The following is an 18,881-nucleotide window of genomic DNA, read 5'->3' on the forward strand; positions in this document are numbered from 1 at the left end:
TCATGAGGGCTAATTATGTTGTAGGTTTCTATTCTGGAGGTGAGTGAGCGACGAAGCAACTAAGACCATCCCATCTCCACAAAAGTCATGACGTCGAAATTCCCCATCTAATAACGTCCACCTAACCTATCCCACCTACACCCACCGGATAGATGAATCCGTGCACGGATTTATCTGTCCGGGCATTGTACGACGGCAGATGAAGTGCGCGTCATATTACCTATGTAATCGTAATGTCGATACTACGGGCGTTCAAGATTGTCATTTCTTATAGGTGGATGGGAGATAACATATGAGGTCGATATGATGGGATTGTTTAACAGACTAGGAGTATACGGGCCGCCTGTACCATTTGCACTTACCCAAGAACTAGAACTATATAATGCGCGAATCCCTCGTAGCTAAGAAACCCTAACTAAAGTCATATTAAGCAACGACAAAAGATTTCTCTCACTCGCGCATTTATCAGAATGTCAGTGTCACAAGCAGCCAGCGTCGCCGAAAAGGCACTTGGCGGCCATGACGATAGCGCTATCACGGCGCAGGATGTTTCCTCGTATGAGGATGGAGGACGACAAGACACTATGAAGGCCCTTTGCTGGATGGGCAAGAATACCGTTCAGGTCCGCGATGTCCCGCGCCCGACGATCCGCGAGGCGAAGGATGTTATTCTAAAAGTCACTGGAAGTACGGTGTGCGGGAGTGATTTGCATTTACTCCATGGTGAGTGAGCGTGATTGTTTCTTCTATTCATATTACAATCAGATTGTCTACACTATACCTTTGGCTAGAGTGGGATAGATGCTAATGGTAGTCAAATATAGGCACCATTGTCCAGCTCAATAAGGGCGATATCCTGGGCCACGAGTTCTGCGGCATTGTAGATGAGGTCGGGTCCGACGTCAAGAAAGTCCGGAAGGGCAAGAGATATGTCGCGTCGTTCCAGATCGCGTGTGGAGAGTGTTTCTTCTGTAAGCAGAAGTTGTCGTCGCAGTGCGAGAGGACGAATGCGAATTCTACGCAGAGGGCTAGTAAGTTTCGTTTCATATTTCTCTGCTACTCTGATCAAGAGAGTTAGTGTGCGCGCGAAACGTTGAGTTGGGAATGAATGAATGTGTAAAGACTGACTGTGGTGAAAAAGTGTACGGCGGTCAGACAGCGGGCATGTTCGGCTACTCGCACTTCACAGGTGGTTTCGCGGGCGGTCAGGCCGAGTACGTCCGCGTGCCGCTGGGCGACGTCAATCTCCTCGAGATCCCCGAGGACGTGCCCGACGAGAAAGCACTGTATCTATCTGATGTGCTTGCTACATCCTACAACGCCGTGCATGATACCGCCGTGTACCCCGGCGACGAAGTGGCTGTCTTTGGAGCCGGCCCGATCGGTCAGATGGCGGGTGTTTTCGCCATCGGCGCTGGCGCGACAAAGATTATCTTCGTCGATACTGAGCCTCGGTTGTCGTTTGTGAAGGGGAGATGGCCAACCGAACATGCGGATAAGCTTGTCCTTGTCGATTATAAGAAGTTGAGCTTTGGTGTTACGAATAAGGAGACTATTGTCTCGAAGCTTAAGGAGCTTTGTGGCGGACGTGGGCCGGATGTCGCTATTGAGGTGAGTTTTGATATAGTCGTCTAAGTACCTATTGGTTAATGCTGGATGGTGTTTACTGATGCTGGGTCGTTAGTGTGTTGCTGGAGAATACGCCAAGGGCTGGATGCATTGGCTTGAGATGATGGTCGGCGCAGAGACGGACACGAGCGAAATCATCAATGAGATGATTGAAGGTGTGCGCAACTTTGGTCGGTGCGGTATCACGGGTGTTTACGTCGGTTACGTAAGTTCGACCCTCTACAAAAATAAGCACAGAATGAAAGGGACATAATCCTTGCTGACCACCATTCCCTAGACCAACCACTTCAACATCGGCTCCCTAATGGAACGAGGCATCCGACTCATCGGAAACGGACAAGCTCCCGTACACAAGTACTGGGAAGACCTCCTCCAGCAGATCCGAACGGGCGAACTCAACCCGCTGCAGATGGTCTCCCATCGTGTGCGCGTGGACGATCTGGATAAGGTCTACTACAAATTTGAAAAGAAGGAGGATGCCATGCAGAAGGTCTTTGTCGAGACCAAGTTCTCGCTGCCTGCGTGTAAGGGGAGCCCAGCGCTGACGACGTACTAAGTAAGCTATGTACCTACATACTATCTGAGAGTGAATGAAGTAAGTGTAGGTACATACGCTTTGATGTGATGAGATGATGAATTGAGATGAGATGAGACGAGACGAGACAAGAGATGATGTGATGATATGAGCTTGATGATGTCGCTGTACGAGTAGTCTGTTAGTTTATTTTGTTACCATGTGTGGATCATTGTTGGGATCTGTAACAATATATTAAGTATTCACTTTATCTTGTTTCTTGATCAAGATCGTGAGTGTATTGACGACGGATGCGGGATATTTTATTCGTGCCAATGAGTGATATGTCGCGCTTCTGCACGGTCTGGCGATCAATCGCCAAGAGCTCCCCGTTTCCGTATCCCGGCCGGCTGCCGACGTCGGCTTTCGATTGAGTCTGTTTATTTGGATTTTAAAGTGTTTGGCTTGGGGGTTTAGAGTAAGTAGGTTCACAACACAACGTGCATGTTCCGGGAGTGAAAGGGTGCCGGTGATCACTGATCCTGGTCAAGTGAGGCAAGATGGGTGTAGGTTTGGAGTACAATGATATAGCGTCGAGGCTTTCACAGCTTCGTCTTCGTCTGTCTAAGCCAATACGGAGTACATAACCTACCTGGTATGATACCTGTTGTTATAGCATGCAGTACTGAGCATTGTCAATCATCACTACGGTAGACACAATACGGGCCGGCTCCCTCAAAGCGTAGTCAGGCTGACGACGTAATAAGAGCTAATGCAAACACTCGACTTCATGGATTAGAATAGGAAGGTTTAACCTCGATGTCCGATTCTCAGCCGCGATAATATGGCAGATGGCATGCTGGGGTTGATTTGAGAGGAGGTGGGCGGCGTAGCGCGGTGTAAAATATCTCTTCTAGGACTCCGACCAATATGAGCACATGTGAAGTATGTGGCCACTGGCCAATATAATCGATACCAGTATCACGTCAGTCAGTCGCACTCTCGAATGATTATTTTAGACCGGCCTGGGGGATACTGTCGCCGTCACGATTGAACAGGATTGGGATGGGGATTGGGAGGCTTCAATGGCAGCGTAGCTACTAGATTAAGTACATACGAAGGGCCAAAGCCAAGATCGGGCCCCAAGGACGACTAAATCCTACCGATGCAGCGTCTGTCATACAGCAGCATCGGAATTCATACCAGAGTGAGGATGTATGTATGTATGTGAAAAGGGGGATTCAAGTGTAGGTTACACTATGACCATGGTCATCGAGCCTTGCTTGGTTGTATGACTAGTGGTGAGCTGATGATATGTATTCTTAGGAGCAACATCTAACGAAGCACAAGCATATCGTATCGTAGTTTGTTGTAGTCTTTGCCCCGCGGCCGAGAAACGGGATTTATGATTCAATGCTCTAGGTAAATATGCAATAAATGCAAGGCGAGGATAGAGCGCACATAAGTATACTCACATCAGAAGCAGCTCAGACCTTGTACCTAGGTGAAACGTGTTTACCAACAATGATTCTCAGAGAAAGAGAGGTAGGTATATGCCTGTACTTTATATGCATCTTACCTGTTAGAAACAGAGACAGAGATAGAGACGGGGCCCATAGTCCCGGGTAGTAGTGTACCTCCATGAGAGAGCCCCTGGCGGAAGGAATCCGGTCAAGATTGCGTGGAGTCTTGTGGCTGTACTTTGCACATTCTGAAACCATCATGACTGCCTGATCCGGTAACCGGGCCCTCTCTCTTAGTGTAGGTACCTACCTACCTACCTACGGCTAAGTAAGCTGTCTGTTAGTAACTGTACTCCGTACTGCAATAATTTCTTTTGGTGTGGGTAGGCGGATAACCTCGGCCGTAAATAAATCTACATACAGTGCTTACGAAGAAACTGCATCTGCGGAATGATTCCAGCATACCGACAAAATGTCGATTAGAGATATTGTTGGACTTGTATGCTCGATTTAAAAATTGAGAGTTGCGTAGGTAGTTAAGAGCTGAGACAAATGACGCAACTTTTCCTGATGTGCATTGGGGGCCAAAGCGGCGCTTAGGCCAGCACGCAGCGCCACGCAGCGCCACGCAGCGCAGAGGGCGGCGCAGAGGGCAGCGCAAAGAGGTTCAACGAACGTCTACGAAGTAGTATGATGATGACTTGCTGTGTAGTACCTAGTGCAAGTACTATAGATACTTACTTATGTCCTGTTGAAGCTGAGACTCTCAACTCTGGAATGTGACTGGTGTAATCGCATGCGCGCGGGATCGCTATGTGACAGTCGATCCAAGCATCTGGCCAATTGTGTCTCTCTGTCTTCGCTGAGCGAGCCACTTTTTACTGAGGCAGCATGATGGGGGTATGCGAAGTGCCAGGTGTAACGTAACTCGTCATAACGGCCTCCTCCGACTCACTAGTAGATTTGACAATATTGAACAATACGGAAAATAACCGCATTTTTAATTGCACTCATGAGCATTGTATAGTAACGAGATCTCGTGCCCTTTTTCATTGTGTTAGTAGCTCAAAAATTGCAAATTGTTGTGCGCAAATAGTAATAAGCCAAGTATGAAGTGTCTGCCAAGCGGTGGACTCCGACTTGGTTCGATGAGCTGAGGTCTCCAACGGTTTCCCAGGGTCTACCCTTGCGCTGATCACTGGCGTGCCTAGTCTATTAATACGTGCTATACTACGTATATATGTAGCCCGAGGTGGAGGGTGAATGGCACATCGTGGTGTGCTGAGTAGGTGGTATTAGGATGTCATAGTTCGTTTGTACACGAACTACGACTACACCAATTCGGTACTAAGTAGAATGACCGGCTATCCGTCTTTATTAGACCCTGTCATCCCATCCCGAAGGATTAATTGTCTGCTGGGCAGCCTTTTTCGAATTTCCGCTCCTCGTGGCATCCAGTCGGCCGACGCAGGCTCTAGGTAGTCCGTGTACAACACCTACACTACTCCCGGTACCTACTACCTGTACAGTAGATGATCCACATGATAGGGGGGAACACAGAACGAGTTTGCTCAAGATGATTGAACGGTTTCAATTGTTTGATGTCTAGCATCCTGCCAATAGGGTATCAACGAGAGGGGTTCTCGGGATTTTGCAATTGCGCACAAGAGGAGACTGAGCAAATGACGGAGCGACGTTGATGGGGTGGAGGGTCCAGGGGATATTTAATGCTAGTGTCTCGCTTGTGGCGCCTAACCCTGGCAGCTGGAAAAGAAGGGCCAACCAGAAATCGTCAAGTCGACAGGCTTCATGTTTCACATGGTTGGAATAAGGCTAGACTAGACGAGGAACTTTAGCCTGTCCAGGCAGCCGGACTGACAGCCCAATAGCGCCGCCCCCTTTGATTTGACCCCCCCCTGCCAGACCCTGTTCACCATGATGACCCTCCAGACCCTCCATCCACTGAGTGATGCGTGGGCAGAAGACGAAATATACTTCGTAGGTAGGAAAGCATGGGGTTGGGGCCTTTTCTTTTCACTCATCTGATACAAGACAGACAGACGCCATTCCGCCATCATGCAGCCAATGCTAGCTACTACCTACTAGGTAGTAGCTAGCTTGGTTGCTTGATTGCTTGCTTGCTTGCATACCGCCAGCACGGTTATCATATTATAGCAGTCTACAAAAACTTGGGCCTAATGCCGAGTACATACAGTATGTGAATTGTATATACATCATCATCATTGAGGGTGTCTATCAGAAAACGTACCTGCCTCCGTAATGTAGCCCATCGTCATGAATTGGAGACCTAGGTAGCAAGAGATGGAAGGTGTTAGTGAAGGTGTAGGTAAGAGGTACGGTAGGTAGGTATACCTAGTAGGATACATGTGTGGTACTCAGTATACCTAGACAGAAGTAGCGGTCCGACATCATGCAGGTACAACTCCTTCAAAAGTACTGCAGGTACGACAAGCTGCACTGCTGCACATACACTACACGGTCTACACTCCAGAAGCTACGGCAGGTACCATCTTGCAACAGTCAGATCAGGGGTGTAAGTCGAGGCAGGTACCACCTTGTACTACCTCTACGTAGGTAGGTACTTACACCATGCCCTTCAATATTCCTTCCATCTTTCAGTAGGGGCGGGAATGGGGATACCCTCTTAGCTAAGGTCAAGCTTCAACACATCTCCTCGCCTCTTCCCACTTCATCCCATCCTCTCTTCCCCAGGGTCCCATCACCTCACCTACCTCACCTCACCTCAGGCGTCGTGTACATCATCGGTGTTGTTGTCGTCGTCGTCAGCTTCATCCATCTTGACTTCTTACTCGTCGTCTCTGTACGGCCCTCTTCTCCGTTTCTTGTCACTCATTTAGACCCTATTGCCCTTCACTTGCCGGTGTACTACGTGACACCCTTTTCCCGCTCCTTGATTGATACACGTACGACCTGTCAATTACACCAATTACACCAATTACCCCGTAGGAGTCCTAACGAGTATATCACTACTTTTCCCACAACCTTCAAGTAGTTCATTACCAACTAGCGTCTTCAACTGCCCCAACGGGTTGCACAATCGTTGATCTTCCGGTCAAGTCGACAAACAACTTTCTTGCGTATCAATTTGTATTCGCACAGCCAGCCTATTTTGCGACAGGGAAAGTCATATACGTGAACTGACAGCGCCGATTGACTATCGGTGTAACACGACGAGAAATTGCGAGTTGCGTGTTGTGTCTCTGGAAGAAACCAACCGGGAGTAGCGTACCTGGAACAAAAGAATCTGTGCGGGATACAGGTGACGTCGCACGGCCCAAGGAAGGACGTACACATACAATACTGGACTGGGAACCCATTAAAGTGGTTTGTTTGGGGATCATTAACAACGTGGGACAACCGTCGCAAACATTCTATCTCGGCTGCCTTCTAGACGTACATCCGAAACGTTCCCGTTCCTGACAGGTCCCGGCCACGACTCGATCTCTCCGATCTGCTTGTTGACCTATCACGACCAACTCAACTCCTCAGATCCTCATTCACCAACCTCAACTGACTTCAGTGACGGGATCACTAGGATCACCCATCTGTGTCAACCTTTCATTGTGCTGCCCTCTCCATCCAACATGGGCAACTGGGTGCAACACTGACAATCATTCTTCAAGCTACACACTCACTTGTCTCTGTTACTACTCTCTTGATTCACTTCTTCACGGCCGGCCAGTTCGACCACTTTATTTTCTAGATACCCGCTTCTCTTCTACCTATCTACACCTTCTGTTTTCCTCCGACTTGAATCCTCGATTTCTCATATCAAGGAAACACCATGATGTTTAGACAATCTATTGCGCTTGCGCTTGTTGCCATTTTTGGCCTGGTCAGCGCCCAGACACCTTCTGTCTGCTCGGTGAGTTGTAATCACTTCCCTTAGGATTTAGGCCTGCGCTGAGTGGTCAATATCCGCAACAATATACCTAACTGACGAAAATTGATAGACCGGTTGTGTGAATGGTGTCTTTGTCAATGCTGCCAATGTTGGATGTGCGAACGGAGATACACTATGTGTCTGTAGCAAACCCGATTTGTACAATGCGGGCATTCACGATTGCATTACTCAAGCATGTGTTGCTGATTTTCCCGATCTTCAAATTCCCCTTGCCGAGACTTATGCCAATCAGCTCTGCGCAAGTTAGTCAACTCCCCTGTTGAGACGTTAACATATGGACTTCTGTTTGACTGATACTTATTAATATTCAGGCGCATCTGCGAGTGCTGCACCTCCTGTTTCTACTAGTACACCCGCGCCAGAAACCCCTGTACCTCAACCTACAACTACTGAAGCAGCACCAGCCACTACCTCAACTCCTGCTGCTGAAACTACCACTTCTGTACCTAGTGTAGAGTCCACATCCCAGAGTGTCACTCCAACTTCGAACGGAGTGAGCTCAACTTCGTCAGCCTCCTCCGAGACCACCCCGACTAGCAGTGTAATCAGTGTAGTATCAGACAAGGTCTCACCCACCAGCTCGGCATCTACTACAGAGTCAGCTTCCAAATCCTCGGCGTCGACTACCTCTGGCACGGCGGAACCAGCTGCCACGTCAGGAGCTTCAAGCGAATCAAGCAAATCAGAAACCAATGGACTCTCAACAGCCGTAAAGGCTGGAATTGGTGCTGGAGTCGGAGCAGCCGTCTTAGCAGCCATCATCATTGCAGCATGTGTCTGTCTACGACGCCGACAACGGAATAATGCGGCCAATAACCGTGTTCGCAATTACAAAATCTCCGAGCCTATGGCTGTCGCGAATAGCCAATACGGACAAGAAATTAGCAGAGCTGAAGCTGGCCTGCCCAGGCCGATCATGACTAATATGCGAGCACGTCCAGATTCTATTGGCATGGCCACCTCACCGACCTCCGTCTACTCCTCAGGCTCATCCGACCTTGAAGCCCATGCGAGACGCTATGAGGATATGATGCCTCGTACACAACCAAGAACCATGATCTAAGTCGATCGAATTTGTTTCAGTGCCCGATCCCGGTTGTATCGGCTTGATCAAGGCGCCCGGTGGGAGAAACCAGAAGTTGTTATTTTGTGGATCTGCAAAGGTTCCTTGCTTCGTCCAATGTGATGGCTTTTTGTTCTCGGAAATGTGCAGCCAGTCTAGTTCAATTGCCAAAATACATCATGAATTGTATTGATATGGTTTGGTGGCGATGACCTATGTCTTCGATCGGGCAATGATCAAAGGACAAAATGACATGTAGCTATGCCTCTATAAAACTGTTGATGTTGTCAAAATAATATCCGAAATGCTATGTCTTGGACACTATCATATCGTATCTAGAGTTGCATGTGCTAAGTTCACGCCAGCTGAATCACCGCCTTGAACAGTAACTACAACAATGACTTGTTAAGTACGTACAAGACGCAGTGTTATTTACAAATTAACTAAAGTGGTCATTTAGTAAAGTGATGGTGCGTGTCTGCCTCGCTGATACTTGAACCTAGTACTTCCCTCTCTCCCACCCATGACCTCACGTATCGGATAACTACGATTTGGACTATCTTTTTCATTGGATTCCTTGATTCTGGGGGTACTTGCCTTTCTCGCCGATACCTCACTGTAGACAGGAAGTGGATGAAGTGAATGGATGTTTGCAATGAACCCTTTAGAGTACGAATTGAATTCAGGCTGGGCGAGTGAGGTTTGGTGTTTATCTGGATGCTTATTGGATACCTAGCACCACACTCACTGTACTGCCTCTCCGTGGGAAACACTGCTTTTTTAGCCCTCGCTGGGGTAAGGTATTACTACCTGGGTATATGCGTGCCACGGTCGGAGCGACGACGACCTATGAAGCCGCACTGAACGCTCGCCTCACTTTTTCTTCACTGCTTTTTTAGCTCTCCCCGGGAAGATGTTTCTATGTTGTAGGTATTGCGGTTCACCTTACCCAGATGCATTTGAACGGATGGGCTGAGAATCCGTCTGCACTGCTTTTTTGACTCTCGCTGGGGAGAGGGTGGTGGGTTCTTGTGATGCAGTAGCCACACCACGCTTCTACATAGGCACCTACCTACATACTTACAGCAGTCAATCCAATCCAGTCTAAATACTGAATGCCCTGACAGTTCTTATGTACCTACCTAGGTAGGTATTGTGGTTGTTCACCTAACCCAAGTAGATGCATTTGAACATCGAGCACAGCTCCAAAATTTCACACTGCTTTTTTACCTAGCCTTCACTGGGCGACGTTCTTACATCACATGTAGGTATGCGTCTGTCTGACGATGAGTATGATACCTACATGTGGTGTGGTAGGTACCGTCGGCGTGATGGTGATCTCTCGCTTAACTTTGCTGTGTTCGGCTGCACTGCTTTTTTAGACCTCGCTGGGTATACCTAGGTATAGTGTTATGGGCCTTGACGCCTCATTTGCACTGCTTTTTTAGTCCTCGCTGGGTGTATGGTGTTGTGCGTTTTGAATGACGAGGACCTAATGGGAACAACTGCATCACTCCGATCCGATCCGGTTAACCTCGATTGCACTGCTTTTTTAGCCCTCCTTGGAAGACGTTCTTATCTGCGATTGGTGGGTATCGTGGTTCACCTAACCCAGATGCATTTTGCGCTGCCAAGAAAACTGCACTGCTTTTTTAGCCCCTCCCCAAGGACGTTGTGCTGACAAGAAGTACCTAGGTATGCATTGTGCCTGAACAGATTGGATGGTTCACTTCCTAAGGTACTGTGTATAGGACCTCATGAAGGCACCAGCGGTTCATGTGAGGAGTGAGCGCCAAAAGCACAGCACTGCTTTCTTAGGTAGCCATCTGTAGGGGCCTTTCTATGAAGGTATGCAGCTCTGCGTGTCGTATTTCACTTCACTGCTTTTTTAGCCCTCTCCGGGGTGCCAGCGATGCTTAAGTGTTATCTAAGTCTGTCCGAATCACAGCGGGAATATGATCTGGGGGGCTAAAACTGAACAGAGTACCACCTAGGTACCTGAGGCGGGAAGTGAACAAGTTCTAATCGAGATCGATCATAAGTGACGTTTAGTTGACCCAGAGACGCAATAGATTGCGTTGTAGGGTGTTGTAGGTATGATGTGGTATCATGATATATTGCTTCACTATATACGATGTTTACTCTGAAACTCTGGGTGTTGCTTCGTTCTCGTCGCCATAATTGATTACGGGCAGATAAATAGTCTTGCAATACATGCTGAGATGTGCAATATAAGATAGGGAGGACGGGATACCTAGTAAGTGCACATTTGTCTACTGCGCTGCTTTTTTAGCCCTTCACCATGGCTGTAGCCTTGTCATGTTATCTACCTAGGTTACATTCCTGCCTGACTCAGAGCCTGGCCAGATGCGCAGATAGTCCATTGATGCCCATTGCACTGCTTTTTTAGCCCTCGCCAGGGCGTCTTTCATATGACCATTGTGTGCCTCCTTGTTCCAGTGGACAGAATTGTGGGAATCTCACTTAGGGAGTAGAAAGCATGAACGGAGTGAATCGGGCTGAAAGTTGATCGGCTAGTTGCTTCCTCCGATGAATTATCCAAGTATGTCTCCCAAGAATATAGAATCCACTACAAGAACTGCCTATGTAAGTATATGGGCGCAGTCCGGAGCGCGTTGACGAGAGTACCTAGGTAGGTAGAGGGGGGGGGGGCTAGCGTTCAAAAGTGAGGCGAGAATTTCACTGCTTTTTTAGCCTTCTCCGGAGCTTGATTACCACCTGATCTAGATCCCTATTTGCCTCATAGCTGTGAGGGTATGGCTTGGGGGCTGAAAAAAAAAAGCACAGTAAGCAAGGCTAGAAGAAACTGACTAGTTCTAATCGGATCCAATCATCAGCGACATTCATTCAATCGAGAGGATACATAATATTCTACATATATGTACATGTACGAGACTAGGTATGTATCGTCTGTAGTTCAGATCTCCTGGCACAATAGGTAGCTTGTAGGAATTTGTCCGTTACGTAGTAATATCGTTACCACGAGTAGTACTGTCTCTGTGCTGTGACGGGGCGATTGGGTAAATGCACCCAGGGAGCCTTTTTGGCTTCTTTGGCCACTCTCTCATCATGTTGCCGTATCCTCGTCTTCTCCTCCTTTAATACCATGTTGATCGCTTCACAACAAGGTCAGTAGATGTAAAATAACGCCATGCATGATTGGAATGTGAACGGGGTGTTACTCACAGGTAGTTGGCCTCCACATTTGAGACATACGCCCTCTGGCGTGGTATTGTATCCTCATGCCTCGACGTGGGCCCTTCGTAACCCAAGACTCATCAACGTAGAGCCGCGTGGGATCCTGGACCTCCAAGTTCCTCCCGTCCTTCGTCTTAATCGTTCGCGCCTTCGCAGTGGTGGCCTCACCGTTCACCGCGCCTAGTCCCATGCCTCGTTTGGCAACGGCTTCGTCCCGTGCCTCTTCGAGCTGAAATAGAACCTCCCGTGCCATCCTCTTCTTGCTGAACCGCATCTGTGTGATGGCGTCTTCGACAGTCTTCCCTGCGATCTGATGCGATAGATGAACTAGCTTCTTCGTGCTCGTGGGAAGGTACCCGCTGGAGCTCTGGAGCTCTTTCTCGGTACGCTTGATTTGTTCCTCCTTGGATAGCTGTCCGTCGGCGCGCACCATCTGCATGATCTTCTTCCGCTGGAAGCGTACCCTCCACCTCGGGTCCGGGTCTAATGCCATCTGCATGTGTTCTCTCTGGTTGCTGTAGGCGAGAGGTGAGAGCGTGGCGTCTTGCTTAGTTCCCTTCGCTTCTTGGGAGTCCTTGATCTCTTCATCGAAAATGGACTCTCCTTGCGTACGTTTCACTATGTTTTCGCTAATTTTTTTCTCCTTCTCTCGTCTCGTCAGCTCTCGGGAGAGCGGGGTATCGACGTCTTTCTTGCCTCCGAAGAGACTTGACAACCAGGAGGCATTTCGACTTTGAGTTCGGGGGAGGAGTAGGGATGGCTTGGCCATACTGGTGCGAGCTGTAAGAATTGATTGATTAGTAGAGGTACCGGGATAGGGCAAAGCAGGAGAATGTGAATGAGTGCATACCGGCATATACAGCCTGCCGAGCCGGCAAGTGTAAACTCATGATTTGTGCTGCTCTTGTGCTAGACAAGCAGCTCTACCGCTACGCATGGAGATGCAGATCTAGGAAAAAGTGTCGATTGGTCCCTGGCGCAATTGGACCAGGCGGGCTACAGCGCGCGTTAGCCTTGCTGCCGAGGATGGCCCGGCTGCTACCTATTAGTGAAGTAGGTACCTAAGTAACCCCACTAAGCCTCAAGTGCAGTCTGACACCTAGGTACTTGGGTAGGTAGTTAGCTGGGCAGCTTGCTAAGTATGGTCTCCCGTGGCTTGCGTGGCTAAATATGGTACGACCTCTCGCTGTAGGAGACGCCTGCGCCACGTGACTCAATTGAAGGGAAGAAGGGAAGCTTGATCGCCCAAGCTGTGTCTCGCGCGAATAACGAGAGCTCCATTTTCAATCCCGAATCGTTCCACCAAAATCACATCAGCCGGCCTACCACATCTCCCTCCCTCCATCTCGAGCTTCCACCAACATTACACCACCACCACAAACCCGAAACGAGAAGCTATCGTCACAATGGCCATCAAACCCATCACTGGTGTATGTCCTTCGCCAAAGCACAATTCGGCCCAATTTGGCCCATCGCAACCCCTCGATGGGAACCCCGTACCTCGCCTTCCTTTCTGCCGATGATTACTGACCTCGGTTCTCAGATGCTCAAACGGGGCCTCGTCGTCGACTTGTCCATCGGTCTAGGTTCGTCTCGACTTTTGATCACTGGGTGATTGATGTGACTCCGAACACAACTAACATGGTCATGAAAGGTATCGGAATGGTAATGGGTAGCGCTTACTGGTACGAAACCACCGCCCCACGATAACGCTCGACGGACAACAATCCGACATCAATTCATCCGATACTAACTTATATCTTGAAAGGTACGGATACCACATGCCTCGCACCCACGGCCGAGACAACTTCTACAAACAATTGGAAGCCGAGCGCGCTGCCAAGTCCGGTTAGATTGGGGAATATATATCAAAATGACGACAGTACCAGATCAATGAAGGGATGATGGTGGGGGACGATAACTAGAACTATAGACGAGGGCGGCAACATCGACCAATTTCTTGTGTACAGTTGCGGGTGGACCGAGAGAGGGTGAAGGTGAGGGTGGGTTCCGATTAAGAAAGAAAGCATTGCCGAGATACTGGTGTATTGTACCATACGATCACGATCCTTTCCGTCGAGTCTTTGAAATCGAACCTCGCCTCCCTTACTATGTGTCTGGGTTACATGCATGTGATTGGAAGGACTGCTCTTGCGAGGAAGTTCTGTTGTGGTAGCTGAGACTATCGCTGGCGTTGACTAGGACCTGTGACGGTTGGTGATGACTCTCGAACTACTGCGCTCAGTTGGTTGCGCTGCTTGCTATATATCTTACGTCGGTCATGGCAGGAGGCGTCAAATATCGCTGTACTTTCTTTATTTCGGTAGGTTATCGTGTGCATTGCTACCTACGAAGCCTCAATGACATCATGGCCTCGAACTGTGTTGATGAAATGGCCGTATAATCTTAATTGCTCGAGCAGTCTGGGCTCATTCTTCAACGTTGTAGAATAGACTGTGGCGAAAATGTGATATTAATCTTGACTCAGAAAAGACGGCCATGGCGAAGTTCATATACGTGTAAATCATGTATGTACAGGTTGGCCAATGATATAAAATGGTAAGCCATATTCATCTGTGGTGAAAAGCATGCGATATTCCTCCTTAAAATCGCATCTTTATCAACCGATTTATACTCTAAATCGTGTCCTTGATCATCGCTGATTCAAGCCCCACCAACCCTGTCCCCAAGATTCGTATCCTTAGAAGGCTGCTTATCCCCATCCACCAGATCCGAAGCCGATCTCCTCCCTTCCCACATCGTAGTCTCAACCATGAATTTCCCCTTTTGGTCTTGACAGCTATTTCATTCATTCATTCACTCATCAGTACAATCATTGCTCATACATATATTGTTCATCGCGGAGGCGCATCACATCGCATTCAGCACCACAAAACGGAAACAGGAAATGGAAAAAGTAAAGAGATAGTGACGAATAACATACCGACGAAACCACCGCTGCACAGGCCAGCATCTCACAGGACTATCCCTTAAGTCGGGCCGGTCGATCTGGCAGTCGTATTGCGTCATTGAGAGCAGCTCGCAGGCTGAGAGGTCGATTCGTCCGCCTTTGCGCCGCTTTCCAAACTCGTTTATTTGGATCTCGGTGGGCAGGTTGGGTGCGGGGAAGACGCGGCACGGAGGTGTCATCCTATTTATATTCACTTTTTGCGATTACTGGACTTGGGCGCCGGTGACGGGTTCTAGGGGAGGTTGAACTGGTTGTTGAGTGTGTAAGGAAGGCTTGTGGGGATGGATCCTGCGGGTGCGAAGCGCGTGGGTGATATCTTGCTCGGGGAGGTAGAAGAGGGAAGTCTAGAAGAGGTAGGTTCGGTTCTTGTCTTTTTGAAAATTGAGGGTGAATGAGACTCTGCTACATCCTACCGGGGAGTGATGAAGCTGTGATGACAGTCTCGTCTCACACCCAAGTCATCAAGCTCCCACTCAGTTGAGGCATCTCACTGAGCTCCTCTTATCTTATCGCTGCCCCGTCACATCTCACCCATCTCATCATGAACCTTGCAACACATGCACAACTTGCAACTTGCAACTTGCAACTTATTCACTACGCTAATTATATATCCATATAACGCAATGACAGGAGGAGGCAGGAGGTGGGAGTTGGACTAACGATACTAATTTCTAATAGTTACTCAATTCGCTCCGCGCGAATTTTGCTACCGACGACCTACCACATCCCTCAATCCCACATCATATCCCCATACCCGACCTATCGGCCATGATCCACCGCCACCATCGTGCGACACAAGCGGCGCCGTCTCCGCTGATCTCGGTCTGCGGGCGGTATCTGCCGTTCCTGTACCACTTCATCTCGACACTCATCGCCGCACCGCACAACTTTGCCGTTGTTGTCGTCGATGCGGAGGGTAAGTTCGATGTCACGCGCTTAGTAAATCCAAGTCTAGGTTTAAGATCAAGTCCCAAAGCTGAAGGAAAGAAGACGAGTCTACCTGCTACCACGAAGGATCTAGCGCATGTGTACGTCTACAGACCGGAAAGCCGGGCTCGGGAACATGTTGATGCTGTACTGAGTGGTGTTGATGAGTTTATGGTGTATGGGGACCATGAGAGCAAGGGACGAGCTTGGTGGGGTACGGTGGTGGTTGGAGGGATTGGAGGTGATGTTAATGCGGGATGGAAGGGGTGGTGTAGAGTTGATAGGGAGGGTGTTGTGGGGTTTGCGCCTGGAATTAGTGTTGAAGAGGCGCTGAGAGAACGGGGGAGGAGACATGAGGTTGTTGATCAGGCGGGTTGGAGTGCGGCGTCGAGTTGGGGGACGTATGTGTGGAAGGGAGGATAAGATGGTGAGTTGAGTTGAACTAGGCATGAGCATTGATACTTATGACTTGCGGCAATTATACGTTTGATTCGACGCCTGCCTTGATGATGATGATGATGGTTATTGGTTACGCCTATCAAGATTGACCTCAGCTAATGCCTGCTTGAACCCGTGGACTTCTTATAAAGATGCCGAAACGTAATCTCACGATGATACCGTACCCATATGAATGTGAAGAAGGCAGGATCCCCACGGGGAGATCTGGGCGGGTGGCATTAGTGGGCCAAGGACCGGCAGCTGTCTCGGCCCACCCCGTCAAGCTGCTCCAGCAAAACTAAATCAAGACCCCTGCATACCTCTAACATTCCATCCATCCCATCCATATATCATATATCCCACTTTTGCTCGGACGAACGACGACGACGATAGATAAGAAGACCCTCGATTGACCCAACACTTCCCTCCCATCGCATGCCATCAACCTCAACACAGCACGGTCATCTGACCTCGAGTCGTTCTGCCCCCATCCTGGAGGCTAGGCTAGGCTAGGTCAGGTCTCTTGACCAGCATGGCCGCCTCGTCTCAGTTTGGCGTCTTGAAGCCATTGCAACGTAGCAAACATCGTCAACCTCCCTTGCAAGGACCACAGCATCAACCGCATTATGGCGAGTTCAACTTTCCACCGAATCCTTCGCCGCCGATACCTTCTCCATCGCATCAGCAGCAACACCTCCAACATCATCATCATCACCACCACCACCAACAATTACATCAACAGCAACATGGTCGCATCCCGACCATCGCCACCGTCCCACCTACTACTACTGCTCCCAATTATGCCCCCAATGGCACCATACATCCTCACCTCCAGTCGCAATCTCACCATCCTGTTCTGAATGGCCTTGCTAGTGGTCCTCCTCCACCCCGACAGCTTCAGACGATGGCTTCCATACCCGCCAACTTATCTGCGATAGCAACCGCGCCAGCTCCAATACCTGCCACAGATAGACCTGATTCTCAACTCAGCCACCCTACCGCTGGTCGCCCAAGCAAGCGTCGTCGTAGTAGCGACAACAATGACGCCGAGCCTGTCCGTGCGCGTTCCCCGCGCGTCCCCGGCACTCCACGCCCGCATCACGTCCATCCGTTTCACAAGGGACCCTACGAGACCCTCAAAGAGGCCATATACGAGCTCCAACGGCATGTCTTCACCTCGGGCTATGGCGTATCGCAGAAGCGCACCGTCAAGGAGAAGCTACCTTCGGGAAAATATGACCCTGACGGCGACATCATCCGAAAGGACTTTGCTTGCGACAAGGGTGGTAACGAGTTCGTGTCGCACTCACGCGGGGAGCGTCGTCGCGAGTCCAAGAAATGCGGCTGTCCCTGGAAGGCAGCTGTCCGACGTTTAAGACGCGAAGGCGATCGATGGTTCATTGAAATCCTTGAGTCTAATCACAATCACCCCGTCACCCCACCTGACGACATGCACACCCTCGCCTCGTATCGTCGCTGGCAACGCGACAACAATGCTGGTCTGCGGATGGTTATTGACCGCCTCACTTATGCTGCTTCCCTGCCGGCACGCGACATCTCTGCCTATCTCAAAGGCGAATTCCAAGACCGCGATCTCGATCGTATCGACGAGCAGATATTGCGCGCCCTCAGCATGAACGACAAGGAGCTTCCCGGTAGTGAGAAAGAAAGCGGTTCCGTGGGTTTCGAAGTCTTAGCTAGGCGGCCTGTTATTATTCTTCAGGACGTTGACAAGACGGTTACTAATGGTGACCCGAATAGGTCAAATACACCTAATAATGCGCCACCTGCTCCCATGGACGACGGTAGCTTGCCAAAGGATCTAGCTAAAACAACTACGCCTACAGCTACGACTCCTCCTCTCAACGAGTCGCCGGTCACTAGCCGTCAAACAATCCCCGGCAACCTCATAAACCACTCACCCAATCCTCCTCCGGCGGCCCCACCTTCTGGATCCCAAGTAGATGGGGCAACGGATAAGGGGTAATTCACAGACCCTTAGCAACCTAATATATATGATATAACAACTCGGAAAGGAACGAATTTTCATTCATAAGCAGATAAGCGAATTGATATGGCGCAGAGGCAGGCAGGCGAATGATTTCAACCCTATTATTTATTTATCCATCCATCCATCCACAGACGCGGCATTATCGCATTTATACAGTTTTGAACTGTACTGATACCATACCATATCATATCATGTCAAAGAAGGCGTTCATCATCAGTCAAAGCTTGCGTGGGCTTTGTCTTTGCTTTACTTTTGGAGTTATGAGGAGGTTATCTATACTGCATTTCTGGCTTTCATTGTATTGGTTTGGTGACTCATTTTGGGAGCAATGATCTGGCGAGGCGCCTTGGAAGGGAAAAAAGGGTTAGCCTGCCTGGGCTTGGGAAAAGGGAGGAGATTTACGGGGAAAAGAGGTTTATATCAGGGATATAGCTCAGTCCTCCTAGGTGAAATATGAGTAGAGAAGATAAGCGTTGAGTCAATCGACGCTGAAGGTACGGATACATGGATGGCGCACATTAGGTCCTGATATACATATGTATCTCGGCCCGGGCCAAGTATACATTTAATTTACCTACCTACCTACTTTAGCCAGCAGGACGGGACGGGACGGGATTATGTACATGGTCTAACTTACCCTACATACATGAGTGCATACATACATCATGTGCATGCATGCTGTGTAATGGATAGGTGCCAT

At 49.2% G+C, this 18,881-nt stretch overlaps 6 protein-coding genes across 6 annotated transcripts; 5 read left to right on the forward strand and 1 right to left on the reverse strand.

Annotated features, from left to right (window-relative positions):
• The first annotated feature begins 372 nt into the window (after positions 1 to 372).
• Positions 373 to 2,453, forward strand: F5B22DRAFT_175160 (GroES-like protein). Its single transcript, XM_047969356.1, has 5 exons — positions 373 to 723; positions 825 to 1,031; positions 1,142 to 1,611; positions 1,685 to 1,834; positions 1,907 to 2,453. The coding sequence occupies exons 1-5, from the start codon at positions 471 to 473 to the stop codon at positions 2,183 to 2,185; spliced, it is 1,359 nt and encodes a 452-aa protein (XP_047836077.1). The 5' UTR covers positions 373 to 470; the 3' UTR covers positions 2,186 to 2,453.
• A 4,734-nt stretch (positions 2,454 to 7,187) lies between these two features.
• F5B22DRAFT_175185 (uncharacterized protein) lies at positions 7,188 to 8,936 on the forward strand. Its single transcript, XM_047969357.1, has 3 exons — positions 7,188 to 7,513; positions 7,602 to 7,794; positions 7,864 to 8,936. Exons 1-3 carry the CDS (start codon positions 7,433 to 7,435, stop codon positions 8,613 to 8,615), a joined length of 1,026 nt encoding a protein of 341 aa, XP_047836078.1. The 5' UTR covers positions 7,188 to 7,432; the 3' UTR covers positions 8,616 to 8,936.
• A 2,676-nt stretch (positions 8,937 to 11,612) lies between these two features.
• F5B22DRAFT_633140 (ribosomal protein L22/L17) lies at positions 11,613 to 12,724 on the reverse strand (the record flags this gene model as incomplete). The annotated part of the gene is made up of 3 exons (XM_047976800.1): positions 11,613 to 11,752; positions 11,823 to 12,614; positions 12,685 to 12,724. The coding sequence occupies 3 exons, from the start codon at positions 12,722 to 12,724 to the stop codon at positions 11,613 to 11,615; spliced, it is 972 nt and encodes a 323-aa protein (XP_047836079.1).
• A 516-nt stretch (positions 12,725 to 13,240) lies between these two features.
• On the forward strand, positions 13,241 to 13,687 carry F5B22DRAFT_641859 (uncharacterized protein; the record flags this gene model as incomplete). Its single annotated transcript, XM_047978045.1, has 4 exons — positions 13,241 to 13,264; positions 13,378 to 13,420; positions 13,489 to 13,519; positions 13,603 to 13,687. 4 exons carry the CDS (start codon positions 13,241 to 13,243, stop codon positions 13,685 to 13,687), a joined length of 183 nt encoding a protein of 60 aa, XP_047836080.1.
• A 1,449-nt stretch (positions 13,688 to 15,136) lies between these two features.
• Positions 15,137 to 16,496, forward strand: F5B22DRAFT_587297 (uncharacterized protein). The gene is made up of 2 exons (XM_047973593.1): positions 15,137 to 15,158; positions 15,421 to 16,496. Exon 2 carries the CDS (start codon positions 15,574 to 15,576, stop codon positions 16,153 to 16,155), a length of 582 nt encoding a protein of 193 aa, XP_047836081.1. The 5' UTR covers positions 15,137 to 15,158; positions 15,421 to 15,573; the 3' UTR covers positions 16,156 to 16,496.
• Positions 16,429 to 18,881, forward strand: F5B22DRAFT_175311 (uncharacterized protein). The gene has a single exon (XM_047969359.1). The coding sequence runs from the start codon at positions 16,703 to 16,705 to the stop codon at positions 18,155 to 18,157; it is 1,455 nt and encodes a 484-aa protein (XP_047836082.1). The 5' UTR covers positions 16,429 to 16,702; the 3' UTR covers positions 18,158 to 18,881.

The sequence above is a fragment of the Xylaria bambusicola genome (assembly GCF_022495145.1).
Source record: "Xylaria bambusicola strain CBS 139988 unplaced genomic scaffold F5B22scaffold_2, whole genome shotgun sequence".
Lineage (NCBI taxonomy): Eukaryota > Fungi > Ascomycota > Sordariomycetes > Xylariales > Xylariaceae > Xylaria > Xylaria bambusicola.